The 19,250-nt window shown below is 39.8% G+C and overlaps 3 protein-coding genes across 4 annotated transcripts; all 3 read right to left on the reverse strand.

The window, feature by feature from the left end:
* Window positions 1–1,791: 1,791 nt before the first annotated feature.
* Window positions 1,792–5,028, reverse strand: cunhxorf65 (chromosome unknown CXorf65 homolog). The gene is made up of 5 exons (XM_076292454.1): window positions 4,932–5,028; window positions 4,045–4,167; window positions 3,870–3,935; window positions 3,558–3,673; window positions 1,792–3,262 (listed from the first exon to the last, which is right to left on the reverse strand). The coding sequence occupies exons 1-5, from the start codon at window positions 5,026–5,028 to the stop codon at window positions 3,176–3,178; spliced, it is 489 nt and encodes a 162-aa protein (XP_076148569.1). The 3' UTR covers window positions 1,792–3,175.
* An 849-nt stretch (window positions 5,029–5,877) lies between these two features.
* il2rgb (interleukin 2 receptor, gamma b) lies at window positions 5,878–12,057 on the reverse strand. Of its 2 annotated transcripts, XR_012988354.1 has the most exons (11): window positions 11,879–12,057; window positions 11,600–11,762; window positions 11,321–11,459; window positions 9,394–11,131; window positions 8,641–8,725; window positions 8,350–8,531; window positions 7,927–8,072; window positions 7,646–7,823; window positions 7,433–7,529; window positions 7,171–7,255; window positions 5,878–7,022 (listed from the first exon to the last, which is right to left on the reverse strand). XR_012988354.1 is itself a non-coding variant. In XM_076292453.1 (8 exons), the coding sequence occupies exons 1-8, from the start codon at window positions 9,476–9,478 to the stop codon at window positions 6,930–6,932; spliced, it is 951 nt and encodes a 316-aa protein (XP_076148568.1). In that variant the 5' UTR covers window positions 9,479–11,017; the 3' UTR covers window positions 5,878–6,929. The 2 variants fall into 2 exon arrangements, 1 of the variants encoding a protein (XP_076148568.1); XM_076292453.1 differs by lacking the exons at window positions 11,321–11,459; window positions 11,600–11,762; window positions 11,879–12,057 and having other exon boundaries at window positions 9,394–11,017.
* Window positions 12,058–14,652: 2,595 nt separating this feature from the next.
* rap2c (RAP2C, member of RAS oncogene family) lies at window positions 14,653–18,614 on the reverse strand. Its single transcript, XM_076292455.1, has 3 exons — window positions 17,323–18,614; window positions 16,781–17,100; window positions 14,653–15,308 (listed from the first exon to the last, which is right to left on the reverse strand). The coding sequence occupies exons 1-2, from the start codon at window positions 17,593–17,595 to the stop codon at window positions 16,822–16,824; spliced, it is 552 nt and encodes a 183-aa protein (XP_076148570.1). The 5' UTR covers window positions 17,596–18,614; the 3' UTR covers window positions 14,653–15,308; window positions 16,781–16,821.
* Window positions 18,615–19,250: the final 636 nt, after the last annotated feature.

Genomic DNA, 19,250 nt, shown 5'->3' on the forward strand with positions numbered 1-19,250 from the left:
CTTTCATGTGGCTGTTGAAATTTAGATCACTGTCAATTAATACACCAAGATTTTTAACAGTATCCTTTGCCTTCAACCCTTTTGTGCCAAGGAGAGTGGCAACCCTAAGTCTTTCCTCATTTTTACCAAATATAATTACTTCAGTTTTTTCTTTGTTCAGCTGAAGAAAATTTCCAGGTGTTGATTTGTTCTATACACTGACACATAGATTCAAGAGGACCATAGTCGTTTGGTGATAGAGCTAAGTAAATTTGTGTGTCATCTGCATGATATGAAATCAAATTATTTTGAATGATTTGTCCAAGTGGGAGCATATAGAGGTTGAATAATAGTGGCCCCAAGATTGACCCCTGGGGAACACCACAGGTCAAGGACGTTGGTGTTGAGGTACAGTTTCCGATGGCAACAAAGAAGCTCCTTTCTTGTAGATATGATTTTATCCAGCTGATAACTATGCCTGTAAATCCAACCCAGTGTTCTAGTCTGTGTAGTAAAATATTGTGATCAACAGTGTCAAATGCTGCACTAAGGTCCAGTAGCACTAGGACTGATGTTTTACCTGAATCTGTGTTGAGGCGTATGTCATTGGAAACTTTAATGAGAGCTGTTTCAGTGCTGTGATTTGCCCGAAAACCAGACTGAAAGTAATCAAAATACCCATTTGATGTTAGGAAGGTGGTTAATTGATTAAAGACTACTTTTTCAATAATTTTGCCAATAAAAGGCAGATTGGATATGGGCCTGTAATATTTTAGCATGGAGGCATCCAGGTTATTCTTCTTGAGAAGTGGCTTTACAACAGCTGTTTTCAGTGACTTAGGAAAAGTGCCAGACAGCAGTGATACATTTACAATTTGAAGGACATCCGCCGCTATGAGGTGAAAAACAGTTTTGAAGAAATTGGTAGGCAGAGTGTCTAGGACACATGTGGAAGAGCTGAGATTCTGTACCGTTTTTTCAAGTGTTTCGTAGTCTATCAAGCTGAACTCTGACATCAAGTTTAGTTTCCCTCTGTTTGTTGCTGGAAGTTCAGGTTGTTGAATTTGTAATTGAGCAGATATGTTGAGTCTGATTTTGTCAATTTTACCTTTAAAAAAAGATGAAAACTCATTGCATTTATTAGTTGAGAGAAGTTCAGGCGCTAATTGTGAGGGGGGATTTGTTAACTTATCAACAGTTGAAAATAGAATACGAGTGTTATTTGAACTTCTATTGATAATGTTAGAAAAGAAAGACTGTCTTGCTTTGCATATTTCAGAGTTATACGTGCGGAGCATCTCTTTATGGATTTCATAGTGGATCTGAAGTTTGTATTTACGCCATTTTCTTTCAGTCTTCCTACACTCTCTTTTTAGAAGTTTAACTGCTGGATTTTGCCTCCATGGTGCTTTCTGTTTGTCCTTAACTTTCTTGAATTGTAATAGAGCAATGTCATCCATAATGTTTGCCATTTTTGCATTAAAGTGATCAAATAAGTCTTCAGAGTCTGACAGTTGACTTGACTTTAGTGAAAGTGCTTGCTCAAAGAGAGCACTTGTCTGATCATTTATGATTATATGATTAGAGTATACTGTCAGACATGGGCAGTAGGCCTATTTTATTTATATGCATTTTAAATATGTATTTAATTACTTTAGTGTATTTTGTCATTTGTATTTTGTAGGATTGGAACAAATCTAATGTAGTTTGTAACAAAATACTTTGAGGGATTGTAGAGTATTTCAAATACTTAAATACTAAAAATCTGTAATTTATTCTCTAATAAGCCAAAATTTCATCACTCAGTTAAATATACTACCTTTACCTATACCCATGACAATAAGCTATAACCATGACAATATAAGCTATGCTTATCATAGTCGGGGAGCCAAAGGCCAGAATCTTGGTGAACCTGGTTTTGCAGTTAAAAAAAAAAAAATTCTTTGTTGTTTCTTGTTGCCTATGGGTTACTCCATAAGAATAGGGTGGTTGCCCGATGATATCCCTTGGGCAATTCCCTATATTCAGCTCTAAAGTTGACCTAAGTAGTGATTTGTCCATATTTGATTTGTCATTACCCTTTTGGAAGGATAGCATAAAATGTAAACCCATTTTTTCTTTTTCTTGCAGTAGTAAACCACATTGTGACCAACTTAAGTGTTAGATCCAACTTTTCTCTTTTACGATCCCCTCTGGACATGTCTGAAGTTGGAAAAAATGTTTGTGCCACCAATTTTATGTCACCCTGTTTCATCATCCCCTTAGAACATTAAAAGTTGAAAAAAAAAAAAAAAGTAACTAACTTCAGGAGCTTGAATTGTACGATGTGTCAAGTGCAACAAGACTAAGGGCCCTATCATGACAGTCTAAAACGCATGGTCACTGGCGAATAGTTTCGGGGTTTGTCCAGTCCATATTGGGTGTGGTTTATGAAATGTTATGAAACGTACGGCGCAAGAAGGTGGGCCTTATGCTTCTTAATCAGTAATGGGTGTGTTTTGGGCATGACATCATTTAAACCAATGAGAATGACATCTGTAATTCCCTTTAACAGCGCGCAGCGCAACTTCAAACAGCGCATCGGTATTTTGATAGTCAGCAGCGCAGTTGAAAGAATCTGCTTGCACGCGAGACTGTATGGAACAGGTATTCCACTTAACCATGCTTTACTAAAACCTAGCAGAGTATGGCGTACATGCATTTGCTCTCGTCTATTATTTGAACTCATTGGGAAAGTGAAACTAACTTCACCATGGTCTCATAGTACCTAATAGCTGATGTTCATTCTCACTACAGGACAGTTATTAAAACCACTTAATGGCTTTGACGTGAGAATTTATGCAAGGGATAACATCCGCTGAGGTATGCAGAAATAATGGAGGAGACGATATACTTGCATGGGACACTGAGGGGCACAGACCTGTGCAGAGAGGAAATCCCAACCCAACCCACTGTTGATGCTCGCACACATGTCTGAGGGAAATGGGAAACAAACAAAAAAAAAAACTAAAGGGAAAAAAAGAAAGAAAAAATCCATCTGCCAACACATCCATTTGAGAAAAAAAGGTTTACTGGGTCGTAGGTTCCAGACAGTACTTTTAGCCTTACTAAATTTTAAATTCATGCATGCATGAAAAAGACATGCATGAGTTAACTGGTTAATCTGTGTATACATATTCATGTAGGCCTAATATCTTCAGTTCCTGTTTCTTCGACTCCCTGTGCGGCGTTGTGGTTCCTCATCAGGTGTGTCCATGTGAACATTTTTGCCTTTCCCTTTTGCCTATTAGACACAAGTGAATAATCAGGTCTCATCCACACTTATAAACGTCATTTTCATATTTATATTCAACGTATTCTTGTTACTGAAACATATTATTAGTTGTGTTCTGTGAATCGCTATCGGTTCCACAAAAGGTTGCTGATATTTGAGCGCAATAGCCAAACAAACACCCTTCCCTTCGCTGCTCCTCAAACACCGTGTTGATTGGCTGGGACTGTTTACGCCTTGGTCCCTGGCAGCTACAGTGTTTTTAATTCCCATTTACAGCGAGTCGTGATCCGGGGAGTAGACTCACTTGTGGAGTGGGCTGAACCTGGGTGGGCGTTTCCCCCGGAGACCGCTTGTCCTCTAGGGTCCGAAGCTGCTTGAGACGGGCCTTCTCCAAACTCTCAGTCTGTGTCTGCAAGGCCTCTGCCGTACATACAACACACGGAAGCACACAATTAAACTTGACATGGAAACTATTTCTGGATCGCCCGCCTCAGCCTTTTTCTTAGGAATATGCATTATGTGACACTAGCCACTCCAAAAATCACTTAGTTGAAGCCAATCCTCATGTGTAGAATGTGAGTATGTATGTAGGGAAAACATTAAAACACACTGTTACCTAGTAGAGCGGGATCAGGGTTGACCAATTGTGGTGTGATAGAGGCATAAGACCCATCGGACTGTCCTGTGAAAAGACACAATATGTAGGCCTAAAAAGCAGGCACCTTTTATATGAGTATGGTGACATAAGAGTGGTGGGGAGAGGGGCTGAGTGTATGTGGGCTCAGGCGTACGGTTAATGGAACAGACGGTGAAGGTACATCGGGAAGGCAGCAGACGACTGGCGCTCTCCTGTGGCTGGGGCGTTAAAAAGAGGAGCTTCAGGACACCTCGCTCATCACAGAGATCCACCAAGTCTGAAATAGAAACACAGAAACACACACACACACACACACACACACACACACACATACTCATGACAAACCCACACTGGAAACAAGGAGAAATATTTTTCTTTCACGCAAACACTAGGTGATTTAACCATATGGAGTGGAGTGGATTACGGATTGCATGTCAAAGTACAGTATACAGGGGGAGGACAATTAGACGGGTTGCACAGCATATCCAAGATGGCATCAATGAGCCTTAGCATACTTAAGTAAACTCCCACTGTCATTAGGTAGGGTATCAATCAGACACAGTTAAACAACACTAGTAATGGAGGACTCATTAGGGCATGGAGGGGATGGATGCCAGTGCCGTAAGCAGACACCAGCCGTGGAGCGGAGAGCAAGTGAAATATTTAGCACTGGGGCCTCTGCACAACCCCCCTTCCCAAATCCCTCAAACCCTGCTGGACTGTGCTTCTTTACTGTCCCATCATGTCACGCTCTCCAAACACATGCTTTGATCTATAGGTCATTTCCACTTTATAAAACAAGGGTCATCACAGGTACCTTCGACAGATGACATTTAGCCTTGTGTATTTCACCCACAATTACCACTCTTTTTTTATTCTGGACAACAAATGTAGTGATACCATATTGGGTTATATTCTAAATCCGTTTCATAATCATGCGGTGACCATAATGTTAGAAGAAGGTAGGCTTGTGGATTAAATGCTTTGCTTTGCCCCTGAACAAAATATTCTGAGCTGATTCATTGTGTTTTATCACTTTACCTGATTCTAGCAGTCCAAGCTTGGCTCGTATAAACTGGAGCAGAAGCAGGGTGGGGCAGTTGGTGTTTGTGAGGAACTGCTCACCATCTGTGATCATAAAAGCACAACGAGGGGGAATCACATGGAGTATGCAGAACTACAGAATAACAGAACTACATCTGAAAAAACCAAGTCATGAATATGGGGTCTGCTCCAAACAGTAGGTATCATGGGGGGAAAAAGAAATTGAAAAGACAAAATATTTGATTTCTTTGGAATTGTCTATTCCATCCTCCATTTTCCCCAAAACCATGGAATGAACACTTCATATAATAACAGGTTATTACACAATTTATCCAGCAATATCTCTAGACTATAGCATTAGAAAGGCTACAATACACACAAACTCTGTTCTTACCTCCATGTTTTATGTACACGAACATCAAGTCAAGCAGCAGAGCCTGTGGAACTCGAGTCCTTAGTGAAAGAAGATCAGTTTGGATTAACTCTTGACTAGAGAACGCCAGGTTGTCAGGTATGGTATGATGTCATAATGCTGAAACAAAGAGCCTAGAATGTACTCAAGTTCATGATACGAGTGACTGGGACTGTGATGGAACAACATTGTCAACATCATTTCTTTACATTGTTGCAAGCTTATGTTGAGGCATTTAGCAAGTAGGCAACTTGAAAATCAGACTAGGCAGGTCAATCCACCACACTGAGGTGTCATAAACAAAAACATTCTAATCTAGCTGCAGAGATAAGGCATGATTGAAGGAGTAATTTAGTTGATAATAAATAGACATTTTAACTAAAATGGAATGTGATTAGCAATGACAGTTGTTGATGACTCTGGCATCACAAAGTACCGGTATATGAGAATGTGCTATGAATTGTGCACATAATAACAACTCTAAAATCTCATATAATTAGGAAGTAGAATGGATCAAGCTCTATTCTCTGGAAATATCAAAATGTTGGCTTTATTAAACCGTTTATTTACAGTCTATTTACAGATTAAGACAAACACAGATGGAATGATAAGGCATGGCATCACATATTTATAAAAATGACTGAGACATCTAACATCCCAATAAAATAAATATCCTAATAAATAACTCTGAAATCATCATCAACCATTATTTATTCAGTGGAAATTGACTGAGCATTAGAGCTTCAGAGTGTTACCTTTCATTTGAGACCAAGATTATGCTTCTACACAGAGTATGTCAGTATACATGTAAGCCTTTTATTGTCAGTATGCATTTTGGGTATAACCAAAGGTCATATTTGGGGTCAGTCTCCATAGGGCATTTCGCAAAACGCATGGGCATACCTCACCAAATATTCTATATAACTCTGTGTTAGTACTTCACACAGTTATTCTGAGGGTCTCAGCTTTTCAGAGAGTTCAAGCATTTCCTTATAGGCCAAACTAGGTGGGAATAGTGGCCTCTGAAGTAGGCGCTGTGCAATTTCAGGCAAAACCTTGCAATTGGCCCAGGTATTATGTGGATAAGCAACATGGTGTTCTTGAACAGTCCATCACAAATTTGAGACACATTTTGAGTCAGCTGTTGCTCTCTGGTCAGATTAGCATTTCGGCGAACCTTCAAAAGCGGCAGATCCTCCATAGCTAATGTGAAATACATTTAGAAATGTAGAAAGTTTTGTGCAAAATGTGTTTTTCGCTAAACAGAGATGTGTTTAAAATGTTTGGTGATATTAATCAAATGACTGAACCACAGGGATGCAAATAAAAAAAATCAGCAAATAGTAATATTCAATACCAAAAAGGATGGATGGATGTGATTTTAAAATGATAATGAAGAGTAATACACACAAAGCACATTGGATAATGTAGTCTTCAGTAACAAACTCTCTCTGGCTCAGTGTAGTATATTTTCAGCTCTGAGTAAACCTTGCTTGATGAAACCAACGCACACATATGAATAAATGTTTACACATTACACAGAATGGAAACAAACTCATTGCAGCATGATACAGGCTGGTTTTTCAACGAGTTGCGGTCTCCCTCACATCACAAGCCGTCTCATTGAAGTCCGATTTAAAGGCATCCCTCAGTTCTGGAGATATTTGTACCCATCCCTGAGAACACAGAGAAAAGCACATCCTGAGTCAGTCCACTGTCTGATGTTTATCATCCATTGTTGCTGTTTCTTTCCTATTAACCTGAACCCAAATGATACATGATCTATTGCTTCCCCCATTCAGAAAGTCTAAAAAGAAACCTTGCCTCAACATTGCCACCATAATCATAGAAGAGATCGTTGAGATTTTTGGTTGCGTCAGGAACCACCGGAACAAAGATCACCCTGATCCTGTTAAACACAATAGTTGGTACTTTAAAAAAGCCAAGGACATGTTGGGGTTTATATTCAAACAAACAGAATATGTCACTACCTATATAAATAACTAAATGTTACAAAGGAACTGAAGCCCATACTTGCTGGGCACCAAGGAAACGGACGTCTACAGGGACAATGACTTCTGCTTACCTCTCACATTCTAATAGCACGCGGACCATGATGATCAGGATGATGGCCAGGGCCACAACTCCAAATGCCACATATAGGCCCTTTTTGACTGAGATATCTGGGAGGGAAGTATAAAACAACAAAATAGAAAATCAGCCACTTCTAAGTAATTCAACAAGGGAGTTGAAGGTGTTATATAGCCATGTATGTGTGCATGAGATTGTGTTGTTCCACCTGCTGAATTGCTGGGCTCCACGGGTCCCCACTGAACAGCTGCAGTCCAGTCACTCCAATATTTGAACTGTTTACAATGACTGGCATATCGACTTCTGGCTCGAAACATGTATGATTTTGTCCGAGAGACTTTGGCAAAAGTGTAGGAAGTGCTTGCAGGCAAAAGCTCTTTTAAGTCCTGTGAATTAAAAAGAGTGTACAGATATGAAAGCTGAAAGCAAACCTGCTGTGTCTTTTCACACATTTCTGTTTCAATATCTTCACAGCCACCACATTCTAACCTGCCATGTCCCTGAGTCCATCCGGTAGGAAATCATACTCTCAACACAAGTGTCTTTGACAGGTCCACTGATATTCCACCATAGAGACACATCTCCAGTAGTGTTATTCCACAACACGGTTAGGTTCTGAGGTGGGTGAAGTTTCACTTTGAGAAAATAAGAATGAAAATGAGTAAACACTTTAACACAAAGAGACACTACAAAAGGAGTGTAGCAATGTAGGAACAGAGAAGCTGAATTAAGTGCTGTATTTTTTTACATTCCTCAACATGAAACACACTAAATAGTCCATGCACATGATGATGATGAAAGATGTGATTCAGAAAGCCATGAAGAAAGGTGATTCAAAACAACATTTGCCTTTATTATCTTTATTTTTAATCTTTAATAATATTGCATATTAGATAACTAAAGTTGTCTTACCATCAATGCGCATATCATGTGTCTGATTTTTCTGTGTGGCCCCATGAAACAGTGAGGTGTGCAGGTGCTTGAATCTATTTCCTTGATGAAAAGGAAAGATGCAGCCGACACTACAGCCATCCTTAAATTGGTAAGTTGGGCACTCAGTATATTTTCTGGATGATGGGACACCGTCTGGAGTCCTGTGACACACAAGACATAATGGCAAAACAATTTTTTGCAGGTAACCAATGTCTTGCACTAATTATTGGAATCTCAAATATTGGACTGATAAACCTTCTATATACTCACCAGTAACTGAAAGAGAAGCTTACATCACTATCACAGTTCCAGGTGCAGTTTACATTTTCCAAATTAACAATATAACAATCTACACCTGCAAAAGATGAATAAGAGTATATGGCATTTTCTTTCTACCAAAAAGTGATTGTAGCATTTGTATAAAAACATGGTTTTGTATAACTCAATGTATAATTCAATGCTGAATCAATAAAATATATTTCACAGCTGTCAAGTAGATAAAACTGGTTCAGTATGAGTTAGAATGCTAAAACAGTCAACCTCAAAAAGGCTATACAATGGAGGTGTACAGGGGATTTGGAAATGTGAAAGTAAACCACTTGTTTTCACCTTGCCAAGGCACAAAATGTTACTAAACATGTTTAAATATAGGGCCCAGGTTGAAAAATACAGGAATTTTCATTTAACTGATCTAAGGTAGCACTAGCGTTGAGTGGAAATTGAATAAGATTTCAGTTCTAAAAATCCCACATCATATGGAGGCGGGGAAATTCCTTTACACCACTTTGACCTTTCTGAGTGCACGTTAAACTGTCAGTTGAACCATTACGACCAGAAAGATTCAAATACTGAAATAACTAATAACAAAATACAAGTGGAAAACAATGGAAATGAGAAATACGAAATACATCTTTCACTGTTGTAATTTCCTTTTTTTATTAGAAGGTGATAACATTACACTAAGTGAAGGTCTACATTATATAACCAAATACTACCATATATGGTGAAACTTAGAGCACTTACTTGGTATAGAGGTTAAACACCTTCCCATAACACAACAGACAATAAGGCCCCCAAAGAGAACCAAGAATGATTTGCTGGGGATCATTTTGAAGACTTTTTAAAACAACCATCCATACTGTGTGAAACGAACGCGTCTCCTGAACCTCTCGAAACTCTTGATGACTTCCTCTAAACGCAACTTTTGTCAACTTCCTCTTAACGCTTGCTGACTGTGCAGTTCACCTTCCATGACGTCGAACAAATACATAGACATGTTCACAAACAAATACACAAGCTATATGCCGAGTGACCATTTATGGCTGTTAGGTGTGCTTTACCTTAACTACTGCTGTTAAAAACATTCCTGCACAATCTCTTTTTTCAGCATGTCTGTTTATTTCAGTAAGACTACTGGAGGACAAGAAGTGACACAAAGGAGGACTAAAGAAATTACAGGAAAAAGCATTTTCTCGTCACTGCCTTACAAGGGTTGTTGTCTGTTTGGAAACGTGAACATATACACCATTGATCTTAAGAAGTTTCAAAAGCTATTTAAATAAGCATTTAGGAAGATCTAAATTATTTAATTAGTGTATGACATTCTTGTTTTTGCTACAGGTTATAATGAGCCTGTTAATTTCTCACACAAAGGACGAAACTTTTGGTTGAGCTTCTTTTATGCATAAGTGTGTACACAATTATTTTGTGTACACTTAAATATACGTATTTTGTCCTACAGGTATGATCAATAAGTGTACAGGAAGGAGATGGACACATGTAATCTGCTGCCCAGGAAATGGAAAGCTTGAAGCTTTACATGGACTCCCAGTGGTCAGTTTGTGCACAGGCCAAAAAGTATGCAGAGTAAAACATAATCATAAATGGCCCTTTGTACTTTAGACTTTAGACGTCTAACATGTCAAGGTATGTGTGTGTATGCGTCTTTGATGTATGCCTGCAGTTCTCAATCATGAGTAGCCTATTAAGATGTAGTGGGGGGGGTTCTGGTCAGTATGTTTATGGCTTCACTGTCCTCATGCCTAATTCCTCCAGCTCATTCAGTGGAGGTTGTCCAAAGGCAGACATCGTTAAGGACGTCTCATTTCTTCAGAGGCACTCAGAGGAGACCGTAGCAGACAGACAGGACGGTTGACCCATGAGCAAGGCAACAGAAAAGCATCCCATGGAAATGATCTGATGTATGCGCTACTATATAAAATCCTCTCATTTTCCCTCTCCCAATCTAAAATGTATCAAAACCTCTAATATACTGAATCCTAATATGTCACAGTGGAGAAGGAAAAAAAAAAGTTCCTTGTCCTATTGGTCTGTACATAAACACCAAAGTTTTTCTTGTAAGCACTGAGGATTGACAAATGTACTTTATGTGGGTAGACAGATGAATCAGTACCCAAAGAAACAATCAAAAGAAAATACCTTTCAACAGCCTTAAAGCTGAACCTGCCATAGCCTGCCGTCATTCTTAACCAAATATCTCCATCCATGTTTTGCCCACCCTGTTTTAACCAGACATTTCTCCTCAGTAGTCTGTTCCGAGCAGAGTAATCCCTCCTCACACTTTTGAATGATTCCGTTCAGAATTCACTTGAAAATTATTCAGTTTGCTGGTTAAGGTCTGTGTCTCCATCAGGCAAATCCAAGTGCTTTGTCCAGGAATTTTGCAAAGTTTTGTGGCTGACCAGGTAAAAAAGGTGTCAGTGTGGAGAAATCCATGGTCTTCAATGTTTCAGTCAGAGTGCTAAGAGAATAAACAAAGGACTAGTCAGAAAAGTGATGTATTCTAAGTAAAAACGAATCAAGTGCTCTGGGGAACAGAATTTCTCACTCTATCTACATGCTAGATCATGCTTTATATTAGGTGGCAAGAGCTAATAATTAAACAAGGCCTAGCCTACTGCTACTTTAGCCATGTAAGACAGCCACTGACCTGCAGGTGCAGTACAGAAGGTGTGAATCGCAATGCAACTGCTTGGCAAGCTCGAGCTGGTGATTGTCCATCAGCTTGTCGTTGATCACGACAAGGAGTGCTTTCTGTGCCCCGAGAGCTTCAAGACAACTTCCAGCCCCTTGAAAACAAAAAACAGTTATAACATAGCCTATTAAAAATCATGGGCAACACTTCCGTTCATTACATGTCTAGACTGCACTGACCACTGACTGACGTTGTCTATAACTAGGGCTGAGTTCCACTTCTGTTCACCATTACCTGCGTGACTGATGACGAGGTCAGCTCTTTTCATGTCGTCCGATATAGAATCTTTAAAACGGAAAGCATCCAACTTCAGTCCTGAACAGCTTTCAGGGCCAGGGAGGTGCGAACCATAACCAACCTGAAGGACTAATTTTGTGTAACCACGATCAATTAAAGCCTTAAAGAAAGCAAAAATAAATGTTACATTTCAGGTGGGCGTATGATATATGACACTGACTTGACTAGCATGAACTCTTCAGAGAAACGTACTTGGACCCAGACTTAATGCATTACCTTAACTGTATCCTCAGAAATCATAGTTTCGATCAGTTCATCAAATCTTGTCGTTCCGACTGTTACAAACACGCATTTCATGGCAACAGTTAAATAACACAGGCACTAATGACTTAAATTACAATCATCGACAGGATCACACTACACGTTGTTTGCGGAAATCTCTCGACAGCTGTCTGCTTCTTCGTTTTCTCCGGGGTCAGTAGAGCAGGAACTTGCTGAATTATCGCCACCAACTGGGCTGGAGGCTAGGTTGCAAAGTTGGATGAGGGAAACCTGAAATATCTTCAGTCAAAGGCCTACTTAAAACGAAAGAAATAACTCATTTACAACCACTCAACGACCATGACATATTGTGAGAGCTAACTCCTCATTCTAGACATCAACTGCCAGATTTTCTTACTTTACCCTTAATTTACCCATTTCATTTCCAAGATCTGCTATATCATTTTATTGTCAAATTGCAATAGCAAGGCTGCATTAGGATTTATACACTGCAAAATTATCGTTTGGTGTTAGGCTACTGTAGGTATGTGTTTGAGTAAAATGAACAGTTATTTTTTATTCTATCACCTACTTACAACATTTTCCCCAAATTCCAAATAAAAAATATTGTCATTTTGAGTAGGCTATTTATTTGCAGAAAATGACAAATGGTCAAAATAACAAAAACAAATAGGCCTAGTATTTTCAGACAATAATGCAAGTTCATAAACAACACAATACTAGGCCTAACGTTTTAACTTAGGAAGAGTTCAGAAATCAATATTTGGTGGAATCACCATGATTCACCATGATTCAACTTTATTGTGCAGAGTACAAGTACAAAGCCAACAAAATGCAGTTTGCGTCTAACCAGAAGTGCAAAAAAGCAGAAAAGTACAATGTGATATACAGAGTATAGACAAGTGATGCATAGGCAGGACAAGAGATATAGTTCAGTGTAGACAGTATTATGCAATTACAGCTTTGTGGTTTGGCATGCTCTCCACCAGTCTTTCACATGCTGTTGTGTAACTTTATGCCACTCCTGGTACAAAAACTCAAGCAGCTTTGATTGATGGCTTGTGACCATCCATCTTTCTATTGATCACATTCCTGAAGTTTTCAATGGGGTTTAGGTTTGGAGATTGGGCTGGCCATGACAGGGTCTTGATCTGGTGGTCCTTCATCCACACCTTGATTGACTTCACTGTGTAGCATGGAGCATTGTCCTGCTGGAAAAAAACAATTATCAGAGTTGGGGAACATCGTCAGAGCAGAAGGAAGCAAGTTTTCTTCCAGGATAACCTTGTACGTGGCTTGATTCATGTGTCCATTTTAAAGATACATCTGCCCGTGTCCGATTTCACCGTTGCTGAAGCACTCCCAGATCATCACCGATCCTCCACCAATTTCAGTGCAAGACACTGTGGCTTGTAGGCCTAGGTCTCCATCTGACCATTAGACAACCAGGTGTTTAATAAAGCTGAAAATTGGACTCATCAGAGAAAATGACCTTACTCCAGTCGTCTATGGTCTAATAAACCTCTGGCTCTTCTTTGCTTCTCATTGATGAAGGTTTTTTTTTTCTAGCTTTAGATAGATAGATAGATACTTTATTGATCCCCAAGGAGAAATTCAAGGTCTCAGTAGCATACAGACATCACACACAACATGCACTTACAGTAGAAAAAGTAATATAAGTATATAAATATAAAAAACTCCACTGCGCAATAGAGACAGTAGAAGATAAAAAGAAATACTAAAATACTAAGTATACTAAATAAACTAAATAAAATATCCACATAGTGTGCTTAAGGAGGATCAAGCATGAGGTGGCAGGGACTGAGCCTATAATTCTGTATGCATGGTAAGGTGCTCTATGAGAGCAAATAAGTAAAGTCCAACAGTGCAAGAATAAAGTCTAGAGACCAGCATAAAATAAATATGGACATATAAGAGAATAATGTAGACAAAGTAATATAAAAACTATATCTATATTTACACGACTTGAGCCCTGCCCCTAGGAGCCTGTTTTGAACCGTTCTCGCTGTGCACTTCAGCCCAGCTGCCATTCTTTTTCTAGGTCACTTGATGTCATCCTACGGTTGCGGAGTGACATTCGAATGAGTTGACGGTCATCCTGGTCAGTGGAGAGCTGTGTTCGCATTCTGCCGATCTGTAGCTTTGTTGTCCCCAATGTCTGTTGCTTGACCTTGTTCTTATGAACCGCCTTCTTAGAAATCTTCAGGATGGAAGCAACCCGACGCTCACTGTATCACTATGCCAGTAAAGCCAGAATTGCCCCCCTTCTTTTCCTCACTCAAATGTTCTTTTGAACTCCTTTGGCATGGTCAATAGTTAGTTTTTATTCCAATTACTTTTGAGGTACTACTAGTATTGTTGCTAGAGGATAGTGATGGCCACAGTAGTTTTTATACTTTTCCACGTTAAGTAAGATTTGGTTCAAGTGATCACCTAATCAGTAGGCTACCTTATTAAGTAGAATGAGGTGTGCTTGTGTTGGAAACGTTGAAATGGAATGGCTGTTACAGTATATGTAGATGCTGATTTCAGATAAAATTGCAGTGGTCTCTTATTTTTTTTTCAGAGCTGTATGTATAAACCAACACAAATCTTTCTCTCTCTCACACACACACAAAAAGGTTATTCACATTGCACAATCTACGTGGGAAATACCTAGCTTGGCATTCATAAAACACCCTTTTTCCATTTCTTTTTTTATGATAAAGGCGTGTTCGTGGAAGAAATAAAGGGACACTGACAACATATTGAAGACTGAAATCATTTAAGGCGTCGTTAATGCTCCACTTCAGAAACAAAGCATACTGCGGTCACAAAAGCAAAACAACCACCAATACAAAATAAAAGGCAATAAGTAGCTACCACAATAATTAAAGATTTTAATAAATAGATTAATAAGGAAGAAGAGGGAGAAAAAGCATACATTGTAAAAAAATACAGATAGCACAGGTCTCAAACCTGCGGACTGTTGTCACTTAAAATTATATACCAAATTTAAAATATTTAAACACAGGGTATATATTTATATATGGCTGAGCACCTACAGGGTGCTTTAGCCATGAGCACAAACAGCTCATTAGCCCAACGCCCTTTGAAAAATACTAAAAATCAATAGCCCTGTCATGTCACCTATCCACTATAGTCTGTCTTTGCTATGTGTTATATTATGTCTTTCCTATATCACCCAAAAGGCCAGTGCATTTGTAGGTGAGTGTGCTCGACAGTCAGGCTATCAAGGGGTTGGAGAAGTTCAAGCCCCCTTTATTGCCTTCGGTGGGGCAAAACTGGCCTCAGCAGCCAACCAGCATCAGAAGTGTGCAGGTGTGGTGTCGCTGGTGTGACTGACGGGGTCTGACGTCATTGAAGCAGACTGGTTCAAAGGGCATCCTGCCAGGTAATGTGTCTGAAACAAGAGGAAAGACATTTTTCTTATTAGCTTCCAATTCTACAGACTACACAAACAAATTTCACTTTATAAACAATGTCTACTTGACCAGCTGATGATAAAGTAACTCATTAGCATTGGCCATAAATAGCTCAATACATGTAGAACTTCAATTACAGTAAAGTGGTGTTGCTTACACCACTGGTACTTGTATATGAATTTCAATGAGCATAAGCATCCTCCAGCGTTCCAAAAGGCAATGATGGCAGTTGCAATTAGGATTAACATTAGGCGGGTTAATGCAATTACGTCTCATGGAGTAATAACTTCCTTATTTAACTTTTCAAAAAATTAAAAAGACTATCCTAATCCAGCAAGTATAAAAACACAGTGTAAAAATAACTTCGAAGCCACAAATGATCTCTTATGCATACGAAATGGGGGGGGGGGGGGGGGGGGGGGGCTTATTGTGCAAGACTCCTACACTAGCCAGCTAGAAAACTGTCACCATTAAGAGTACCAAGAGTAACATACTTGCCGTTCCCAATAGCTACTCATTATGGACTTTTTGTGCTTTAGATCACTTAAGTCCATAATACTATGGTGTTGAAATCGCAACTCCTACACTCTTGCAAATATATTTACAAATTGAGAAAGGCAGAAGCTTTACACAAGTGCCTCTCCTAATTGCTTTTAGATCTGGGGGAATTTACATTGTCTAGGATATACAAACAGCTCAACAAACCTATTCATGAAGTTCCATTGTGTAAAAATCAGTGGCTGAGTGTTCAAGACACAAGGTGACCCATAACTAAACAAGGTGACCCATAACTACACAAGGCATTACAGACAACATATCTCCAGTTGTTTATCTCCGGTTGCTGTATTCAAACATGCGTTTGAAAGGAGTACAGATGCAAACGGAAAAAAAAGAAGCACACAAACATCTTAACATGACACACTCAGTTGAATATCTGCACAGAATGCCTGTGAGTGTGTCTGAAGAGCCTTTCAAACAGGGTAGATATCTACTTCCTGTTTTGGAACATCAATTTTCATTCAGGATGTAACATTTTCCTTTTTCTTCCCTGGGAATCTCCCAGCTCCACCACCCATAGCCCTTATCCCCGAGACCCCCCGCCCCCCTCACTTCTCTGGCCTAGGGCTCAGGCCGCTATATTATTCACGCCACATTCTTTCTGTGATCTAATGATAACAAACTCAACGGACTCACGGCTACAAACCAAGCCTCTTTTCTCTCCTCACAATTTTCAGCCAACACCACTACCCTCTTCTCGCTCAGGCTAAACTCTCTAAAAGTACAACATGCAGTTTTGAGGACAATATAAAAAAAACTATGGTCAACAGCAGTAGGCTATTTTTGTGATTGGATTTTGGGTAGGTTCCAGAGGTTTTGTCACTTCTTTGCTAGAAAGAGGCCCATGTAGCCCATCCTAACTCAAGTGAACATGGAGTTTGTATGTCTTTACCTGGGGTGAAGGGGGTAGTATGGTTGTAGAGAACAGTGTCTTCACTGCACCACACAAGCTGTGCAACACTGCTCCTGTTTCTCTGGCAGTGTGGCGTAGTTCATTTGCCTCACAATTTCCGCAAACAGCTCATCCACCATGGTCTTGCTCTTGGCTGATGTTTCAATGAAGGGGCAGCCCCACTCCTGAGCCAGGGCACGGCCATCAGAGCCCGCCACCTCTCGCTCCGACTCCAGATCCACTTTATTGCCCACAAGGATGAGCGGGACTTTTTCAAAGCGCTTCACCCTCACAATCTGATCCCTCATGGGTCTGATGTCCTGGGGGGGGGGGGCAAAGGTCAAAATCATGTACAGAAGAAGGGCACTAAGTTGGATTGAGAAGTAGTAGGTAGTGACAGCATGCCCATGTGAAACATCAAATAAAACAAAACTAGTGAAACTTAAGTCATGAAAGGACATGTTGAAAACACCTTGAAGCATTTATCGATTAGATGGTGAAGAGTACAATCAATGCATCGTGAGAACTGCTTGAAGTATTACCTGAAATGACTGTTGGTTGACCAAACTGTAAACTAGGATGAAGCCCTGGCCGTTTTTTATATACAGGTCTCTCATCGATGCGAACTGCTCGGTTCCTGCGGTGTCCAGAATCTCCAACACTGACGGGGACGAATCCACTTCAATCTCTTTCCGATAGAAATCCTCTATAGTCGGGTCATATTTCTCAATGAATGTGCCGGTGACAAACTGGACGGTAAGCGCGGACTTACCGACGCCACCACTGCCCAGCACAACCACTTTGTACTCCTTCATTGGGGTGTAGCTATGTGCCTGACCCAACCTAATAGGTGTTTGTTCACAAGCTACATAAATCAAACGGCTAACGTTAACCTTACACTATACAAATCCCAACACGGGCTGTAGCTGTGTGGACAGCAGTCGCAAAAGCAAGTATACCACCGAGATTTTTCAAAAAGTTGAACATAAGACAAAAATCTTTGCAAACGTGCCTTCGAAAAACTGAGCAACGCCCGCGTTCTGCTAGCTATTTGCCTTAGATAGCTAGCTAGCAAGTAAAACTGAAGCCGCTACGCCCATCCATACTCTTTCTAACGAACCTTGTTTGTTAGCTAGCAAGCTAGGTATGGTTAGCTGGCTACCTTTACACAAACTCCAAACGTATACTTTGAGATCATCAAGCCCCAAAATAAGGACAGATCCAAAACTTGGAAAATATTGTTATAAGGTAAAGTTCATCTTGACAGCTAAATTCGGGGCCATGAGATCACAACCCATTCCATACCGTTTCCATTTTGGTTGCATTAAATCTGGATAAAGCTAGGAGTTACCGTTAGCTCCTAAAACAACATTAGCTAGCTTGTAAGCCAACTAGCCAGCTATTCCACCTAAGCTATCCGAGTAATATTAGCAACTTCAAAATGACTGTCACCAGTACATTGAAGAATGCTCGGCGTTTCACCTGTCTCCAAGCGTACTGTCTTAAACCACCGTTTTAATCGAACGGAATTAAATTTCAGTCCAATATAATACAAGCAACACGTTGCTTCAAACGAAAATGACACCTCTACTCCGCCGGCCTTGCTTCGAACCGGCCTCTCCCAGTCTCGTCTCTCAGAACACCGCTGATCAGAGTCGTAATCTGCCCGTACACATTCCTTGAGCACTATTCCTGGAGCTACAGGATGCAAATCCCATTGTAGGTTCAAGTCTCCTCAACAACTGCTGGCGCTAAATGTGCAGAGATTTCGCTGCATTTGGGCCCATCATAAGCAGAACGGGCCAATGCAGACTTTCAAGTTTAGTTGCAGGCCCATAAATCAAGGTGGGTACCGCCTGATGATCTGTATGTTAATTGGTCATTCCAAAAAATATGTCGATTCTCATTGGCCTACTTTGCGACTGGGAGGGCCTTCGGAAAATGAGGTCGTACAGTTCATGAAGATGTGATGTTTGTAAACTAGTGGGTATAATGTTTCAGATTTAACTAATTATTGTAACAGTTTTGTGTTCAATGAAAACATTCTCATCATGCATCTACATAGGCCTATAGTGTGATGAATAATTAAATCCCCAAATTCAGAGTTTTAGTGCAATGTCTATGAAATTTAGTAGGTTAGTCAATAGTCGATATTTTGCAGGCTAGATATCAAATATCTATGTGAAGCCCTGTTTAACTATATTCAATCAATATGATGGCCTAACTCTGAAAGTGTAGCCTAATTATGTCTAATTGATTGATACATGTTTGAGTCAGGAATTAACTTTGTATATTTGTTTTAGGACAAAATAGAAAATATCATTTTAAATATTTTCAGTAGTTCATTACTCTTACATTAATTGGAATTTGTGGGCCAGTGTCAGTGATACCTATAGGCAGCATTAAAAAGTGGTAGTTGCACTTAATAATGTAAATTGAAATGTTTTGTGTGGCCAGACATAAAACTCCA

The sequence above is a fragment of the Alosa pseudoharengus genome, unplaced genomic scaffold, assembly GCF_046254945.1.
Source record: "Alosa pseudoharengus isolate Yale_2024_CS ecotype anadromous, Long Island Sound unplaced genomic scaffold, YU_APseudo_1.1 YU_APseudo_1.1_scf_19, whole genome shotgun sequence".
NCBI lineage: Eukaryota > Metazoa > Chordata > Actinopteri > Clupeiformes > Clupeidae > Alosa > Alosa pseudoharengus.